The sequence below is a fragment of the Atta colombica genome, unplaced genomic scaffold, assembly GCF_001594045.1.
Source record: "Atta colombica isolate Treedump-2 unplaced genomic scaffold, Acol1.0 scaffold198, whole genome shotgun sequence".
Classification (NCBI taxonomy): Eukaryota; Metazoa; Arthropoda; class Insecta; order Hymenoptera; family Formicidae; genus Atta; species Atta colombica.
In genome coordinates this window covers 4,992,035-5,000,224 of record NW_017259291.1, presented here as the reverse complement: position 1 = coordinate 5,000,224, position 8,190 = coordinate 4,992,035, and the positions used below count along the sequence as shown (strand labels likewise).

The window sequence follows — 8,190 nt, the reverse complement described above, 5'->3', positions numbered from 1 at the left end:
AAAAAAAAGAAAAGAGACTGATTAATTCTGATATTTATCGTTTTTTGTTTTCTTTCTATCTTATTCAACAAGATAATAAAAAAATGGAAACATTTAGCTCGCGAGTGTTGCATAAATCTATTCTAAATAATATCGATATGAATTGATAGGTACTTGATTTGAATTGGACGTTTCTTATTTGAAATGCATCCATAATTCTTGTAAAACTCGATATTACTTATTTTTTAATTACCTTATATTACCTGATATCGATGAAACGATATTTAGACATTGACTAAATTTCATAAATACATATTGAACTTAATCCCATCCCTAAATACAGAATAGAAAATAAAAGCGGGATGAAACTTGCGCAATTCTCTCTCAGCATCTAAAGTTAGTATATAGAACGATGATTACTTAATGATCCATCTTTAGGTTTGATTGTTTTAATATCCAATGTTTAACTACTATAAACTTCTACATATAATTCGGAATTTCATAAAGGCTTAAAAAAGTTACAAGATATTTCCTATCAACTTTAACATCATCAAGAACATTGTTCTTGATATAATTCTGAAATCTTCATATATGTATATAGTTTTGAAATTATGATATTCTCATAGATATAGTTTCGTTTTTGCAATCACGTATAATATTAACATTTCTTATGCGTCAATTCGTTCTTTTTACTCTTGAAGATAAAGTCTAACATTTATATAATTACATGTGCTATTTCGCAAATCTATATATACACATTGTACGCTGATAATAATATTATTTGCATGTATATTCCTCGGTGCGTTCCATGCAAGTCTCGCAGTGTACGCGGCAACACCAGTGAAACTTGCATCTGCATTGCCACGTTCTCGTGAATTGATGTGTATTGTAGCCGCGACCGCAACACATTAAATCGCATCCATCGGTTTCTAAAAACAGAAAAAGATTTTTACTGTTTTCGTAAGCGAGAAAAAATTCTTATTGAAGAATTAAATAGAATATCTCGATAATTAAATTAAATATTTGAAATAGAAATCTGTCTAAAACCAGCAAGCTGATTTTTTTTGGAAATGAAAATTATGAAAATTAAATGTTTAATAAGATAGCGTATTATCCATGGAATTATGAAACTTTGTGTCAGGACTTCTTTCTCTTACCTGTGCTAGTACGGTTGCAATATCTACCCTGTGTACCGAGGCTACCTTGCGCCAAGTCCGGCTCACAATAATTGGGGGAGGGTTGAAGATAAACTAGCTCACTTCTTTTTGGAATTCTTTTCGGATTTATAATGGAGCTTATAGTCGGGCTACCATCTTTGTCTTTCGACCGTTTCTGTGTTGAAAGTACTAAGTACTTCTTGGACTTGTTGATTTTCTTCAACAGTGGCTGTCGATTGTGCCGCGATTTGGCGAAATCGTTCGGCTTGCCTTGTGTTTTGGCATCGTTTCCCAATATGGGCACCATTTCTGGTAACATTGAATGCGACATTGCGTCCAGGGTCTGTAAATTATATGAGCTACATCAAATAATTTGCATTAAATTTCAGAAATAGCAATAAGAACACCATTAAATCAAATCATTATTGAATTTGATTTATATGTATATTGAATTAATCTCGTGTTTTAAATTGAGCGTTGATTTATTCGTAATAGATATTCACTAGAACAAGCTACCTGAACTGTGGGTGGGGGAGGCGGTGTAATGGCCATGACAGGTTTAGCTCTCCTGTATTTTTTCATAAGCGCATCGCCAATCTGACGAAAACTGGGTAACGTTCGCCAACATGTTCTTACAGTGCAAGATCCAGATACACCGTGACATTTGCATTCCGTTTGTAGAAGAGCCTTCACTATCTGAAAAGAAAAAAATGTTACAAATAAATATAATTTCTGTAATTATGCGATTTCACATATTTTCTTCAATGATGACATCCGATGATTAATTCTTTTAACTGATTAATTCTTTTTATTCAACTACTTCAACTTTTAAATGAAATATACAATATTTGAAAAATAGGTCTTATTTAAATTATCTATATATACAGTATTGATTTATTAGTAACAATAAAAAATTAGTAGCAATAAAAAATTTTTGCTACTCTTTGAATTGATTTTACAAGTTCAAATATATCATAGAGACTTTGTGTGTAGAGTCTTAAAACGCATTTATATATCGCATCGAAACAGATTATCACTTCTATCGTGCGCTTAATAAAGTGTACATCGATTTGTTCCTTACATTATACACGCGTATCCTATGCAAATTTCAAATCTACACATACGATCATCTTTTCAGAGTCTTTTTGGTCGGAGAACGAGAATGAAAACAAAAACTTACAATGCGCTCGATGAGAATGAATGCGTCGCCTGATGCTTGAATCATTTTCAAACGATATACACGGGTCCATTACGAAGAAATCAAAGGCGTAGAGTTTCGAACTGTCATAATATTATACGTAATTCAATTATTTTAATCATCTTGCGTGCAATTTTTTAAAATATTTTTCATCATGTTCAAAAAAATCTGTGACTATTCTATTCATTATTTCACTGATTTATATATTTTTCATTTAACCGTGCTTATGTAAAATAGAAATGTTATTATACAATTATTATTATTTTGCGTACAATTTAAATATTTTACTTGAGATAAAGTTAGTAGAGAAGTATTGTGAATTATCCTAAATTTTTAATTTTAATTCGAAAAGAATAAGCGAATTTGATTACATTCTTCATAGAGCTGAGAATCGATTATATATTTTGTAACGAGATGAAAATTACAAAAATGAGCAAATTCAGCAAAATATTCATAATTTCATTAATGCAAATCTTCAAGTGTGTAAAAAATAGCTGCAAAATATGTGTATATTATTAAGTTTCTGTGTAAAAATGACACTTAGATTACACGTTTAAATGTATGAATTCATTTTTTATACAGTAGTGTGTTATTTTTAAACGGAAAACCATTCACGCACACATATAATGTAGTCACTTTTTACATATATGGACTTCTAGTGAATGCCAATTTTTCACCAGTGAATTTTGCTCACTTTTGAAATTTTCATCTCGTTTCATTACACAGTCGACCTCCAGGTATAATACACGACTTGAATTGTCACAGGTCGCTAATTCTCGCGTTCTCTCGCGTTTATGAACGATTACGATGTTCTTCGGAACAATATATAGCGCGAATTTCGCATCGCCACGCCACTGGCGCGGGAGATGCATTTCGATTAACTCAAGGGTGATCTTAAACGGTTGTAATCGTATCGAATGTTCATCTGCAAAATCCTACGCACGCTCGATTCCCAATGGGGACCCTTCATTGTGCGCTGATCGTGGAACACGACGCGAACGCGTATGAAACTGGTTTAACATTTCGAATTATTCCGGCGCACCGCGTCGGTGCCACATACGGAGGAAGGTTTAAAAAAATCTTCAAGGCATAAAATATGTGGCGCGCCGGGGCGATCAACGTTAAGAATAAATCATTACCTCTGGGAGTACACGTACGTGCACATACGTGCGTGTACACAGACCAAGAGAGAGGTTTTATTGCCCGCTTGTAATAAGGACCAATCGAGGTAGACGAAAGTTCGAGACGAACTTTCCCCAATTAAGGCGCGCCGCCCTCACCGCTTCACCTTCGGGCATAATGCAATTGTTTCTTACAAACGCTCGTTTTCGATCATCAACCTTGCCGCGTGAGAATGATGACGATAAAAAAAGAGTTGTAGATTATTAGATCGAAAAAATGATCGGATTTTAATCCTGTATATATGCATTAATAATGTCTTGTATTCCCTTTCTCTCTCTCTTTTTTTCTCCCCTTTAATCCACCTCCTATTTTTCTCTCAAAATAAAAATTGGAAATTACCATAGACAGAACATTAAGATATCTAGATACGTTAAGCAAATAGTTATATGTACGCGAATCGCAGATCAACGACATTGTCTTCCTCGGTATAATTGGCTTCCCGCATAGGTTATTGGGCGATAAATCAAAATTGGTAATGTCTGATTTGCATACGCTTGGTGCACGATGAACGCGCCTCATTATGGATATTATCACTCTGTTATCCGATCTAATCTGTTGCCCATAGTTACAAGTTAACATGTGAGGCTCAATTTGTATAATGATTTTTCATAAAATATTAACACGCTAAAATACATTCCTGCATATTACTGTATAATCGAACATTTCTCTTCTTGACAAATTGATTACTTATTTTCCTTATAATATTAATTATTCTTGAATTATTGTTCCTTCACTAATTTTCTACATGACAGCATAATCATACGTAGAATATGAGTGAGATAAAATATTCTGCGCATATATCGTTACAATAGAATTGGTGGATTAGAATATTGTGAAAGGAAATGTTAAGAATTTGTTTAATTACGACGCGTTAAAAATACAAAATTCACAGAATAAAACTGATAACATTATATCAATTTTATAATATACAATTAATAATGATAAACGGATTCAACTCATCAATTTAATAACAAAAATAATAAGCAATAAATGGATCAATGGGAGATCCGCGCAGAAATGCGCAAATTCAATGAATATTATGTAGAATATATACTATATTACATTATTAAGTGGGAAATTATAATATTAATGTTACTAATAGTTTGTATTCTGCGGCAAGACTTTGATTGTATTCTTTATAAGGAAATCGTGGGCTTCGAATAGCGGGTAATCAGTTTGCAAGCGTAAACATTTAGGCGTAGAAGCAAATTAAGTTTCATGGGAAGTATATCTGTCTACTTCAATTACATTGTATATCATTTGTATAATATGATGTTATATAATCTTAGAATATATAATTACGCGATGGGATTGAGAAATGGCGAAGAGCTGTGCTGTCGTCAAATATCAGCGAGCTTAATCTTCGCGTTAAACGATTTCTCTTGTGAGTTACGGTAATTAATATTGCTTCACGGCAATTATGGTGCTCATTACATAGTATTACTTTCTGCTGACGCATAGTTTATAACTTGTGACGCCCGTGTCTGATCTCCTCTCATGAGAAACCTATCAGCTTTTTTTTTTTAATAATATTATAAAGATAAAAATGCAAAAAAGAACGCTATCATTAATTACTACGCTTACCTTTCTTCCGGCTTTATTATTATGAAGGTTCATCAGGCTCCGAGCATCGCCTTCGATCTCTCTCGCATCCAGAAACCTACGCGCGAACCTAACATTAAATTATAATATTAAAATTTATGCGTGTTTTAGCGTTCGCCGTATTCGCGCCGTTCGCGAGCAAGCTGGCGTAAGAAGCGACAAGAACTGATAGTGCAAATTAATTAACTATCAGTTTAATTACCTCATCCCGTACGTGACGTCGGCGCTGCAACCGCCCCATTCCCAACCGTTCGGCGGTAATTCCTTCCTCGTCCTATAAAAATACGATATTAATCAGTAATAATTAACACGTTGCGTGCTGTGCGCAAAACGTCACGGAATTTATAGCCTACCTTACAGCCGGTTCACAACCGCAAGCTGTGATGTTGCCACGGCTGCAAGCTGCTGTCACTGCATATGTGACGCCGGCCGAGCTTATCGCGTATGTAAAAGCCGCCTCTTTACTACCTGCGAGTAAAAAAATGTCAAATTTTCTGCTCTTATCTCATACAGATTAGAGGGTCGATTTGATTTTTGTACAAGGGAAGTTGACGAAGCAAATTTGAGAAATTTGCTTAAACATTCAAATCGATATTTCTAATTTAGTTTTAATACATATTATATAGTTTCAAAACTTATATAATAATTATTAATGTTATGATATCTTTTATTAAAATTTTATACATATAGTTATTATATAATCTATATATAATAATTTAACATCTATGCCTATCGTGGCAATCATTTCAAATTTGCACGTCGACTGTGTTCCGAAACTCGAGATTCACGATAGCAGGCATATTCAAATGGACGTTACCTTGTCAAGTATTTTCATCACGCGAATTTACTACAACTAGAACGCTCGCACTATGCGCGTAAAGCGCGAACGCAATTAATTACGCTATGCTCTCAGCTCGTTTACCGTGTCGAATGAATTACCGTACGTCCGTTTTCTCGCGATGTTCATTTTTCATTCCATTATCACAGTCGACACCTACGCGCCGCTCTGTCTTGAATCTGTCGGAGCCGGTTGGCGTTTCACTCTATCGTCGTCAAATTCGTCCAGCTGTAATTTGCTCGTCAGTGTTTGCTAGGGCGTGCAATAATCATGTAAATTCGGTTAAAGAAGAGGTATTGTACATTAGCTAAATGTTGAAATTCAATGTTGGCTATGAAGATGTCTACTTCGTGAACCTTTAAGAACCAATTTACAAGCAGTACTGCTTCCACTGATTTATGCTATTAGGAGAAATTATTGCGTTACAATATACAATAAATACTGTGAAACAACAGGCGCGTTTACGTCTCTCTCATAAAATTGTGGTCACAATACCATGTTCTGCTCTTTACGCCATTCAGTTTCTATTATTTCTAGACATTCTATTATTTCTGATATAACAGAGTGGAGTGTATCTCCACAGAGATGAAGTTTTCATCTAACCGATTTTTAAAAATATTTTATTACTTTTAAAGTTGATCTTTTTATTATAAAAAAAATTGTAAAATATTTTATTATAATAAAATATAATAAAATATTATATATATTATAATAAAACATCGAGAAAATAAATAGATATTCGAACAATTTGTGAGAGATTGTATACCCGTTTGCGAAAGCGCTATCCAAGCATTGTATTCTTCCCGAGCCGGCGCTCTAGGACGCGTCGTGAAGGAAGCTGATTGTGCGCGGAGACACCAACGGATACCATCGGTCAAAAGGTTGATGAATTTATGCTGAGCGTTTATGTCAAAGGACGGCAGCGCAGGCATCTATTTAGCGTCAGAGAAGCCGGTAAGGGGTAAATTTATCGTTTCGTTGGCGTTGCCGCGTTGTCGCTGAGACTTTTCTCTCGCTCTTTCTCTCCCGCTCCGACGGAGGAAGAGAGGTGTCCTTTCCATAAATTCATTTCAGCTGTAAAACGTGAACGCACCAAATGAGCACGGCTTCCATATTAGGGTCCGGCTCATGTGATACCGAAGAGTCGTTGTTCGTGCCGAACGGGCAATGCGAGAGACGAGAGTAGGCCTCAATCTATTTGCGATGTATATGTGCAATGTACATAGTCTTCTGTATAACCGTGTATTTGTGTGTCACATTACCTGTGCACTTATTAACGTCTGAAAATATTGCGGAGCGGCAAATAAAATGAGAATGGATTATCTTTTTGCGACGTAAAATAATGTTCTTGTTAAAATCAGTCCTCGTTCAAATGACCGTATTGATATTGATTCGCGTATAAAAAAACTGAAGAATACTCTCTAAATCTGAATCAATGGATAATCATTATATCAATGCCAAGTATGCCACTGGTAATCAGTGAATGAAATGTGAGATCCTTAATCTAATTTTTATGATGTGATCTAACTCTTGTTTTAGTGCTTAAAATCAATGAATATGATATTGGAAGATTGAAATTAACGTGCAAATCAGTAATTTAGTTATATAATCCTCAAATATTCTTTCTTTTTTAGTTCTTTTTTTTAGAACTTCACTGATTATCAATGTAAAGTGTGCCACTTGGTAATTAGTGACTATCCATTGATTTAGATTTAGAGAGTACATTATTTATAATCCCGATATTTACATTTCAAATTTCGATTGGATTTGATTGTTTCGTACTATATATTTCGTAAATTAAAGTGAAAGTAAAGGGCGGTATCGCAAAGTGGTGGTCGTTTGACAAAAAATAAAAAAAAGAGGAGAACAGCGCAAAGTCGCAAAAGAGGAATGGTCCGTGATTGATCGTTATACTGGCGATCTTTTAATTTATATCATTGCATTTTAAGTGACTCGCGTAATAGCTATATGAAATTTATAAGTCACCGCGTCACCGAACGTGGGCGATTATTTACGGTGATCGTGTGATGCGTACTCAAATTTAATAATAAGTACGTACTCATCGCAACCCTTCATTTTATCGTATTATTCATTATTTAGCGATAGTCACTTATTGATTAAAGATATTATTAATGTAAGGATATAAACATTACATGTATCGGCTAAATTAGCTTGCATATATATCGTTTTTAGCCAACGATTCATTTTATATCCTGTTATAAATTTATAATCGA

General features: G+C 34.3%; 1 protein-coding gene across 1 annotated transcript in view; it reads right to left on the bottom strand.

Moving 5' to 3' along the window:
• Positions 1-677: 677 nt before the first annotated feature.
• LOC108686975 (protein Wnt-7b) overlaps positions 678-8,190 on the bottom strand; it is a 48,767-nt gene continuing 41,254 nt past the window's right edge. The window contains exons 3-8 of the mRNA XM_018192510.1: positions 5,472-5,586; positions 5,321-5,392; positions 5,101-5,188; positions 1,653-1,832; positions 1,137-1,479; positions 678-908 (exon numbers count right to left, since the gene is read on the bottom strand). Of these exons, the coding sequence (XP_018047999.1) occupies positions 757-908; positions 1,137-1,479; positions 1,653-1,832; positions 5,101-5,188; positions 5,321-5,392; positions 5,472-5,586 (950 nt within the window). The 3' untranslated portion in view covers positions 678-756. The remainder of the gene's footprint in view (positions 909-1,136; positions 1,480-1,652; positions 1,833-5,100; positions 5,189-5,320; positions 5,393-5,471; positions 5,587-8,190) is intronic.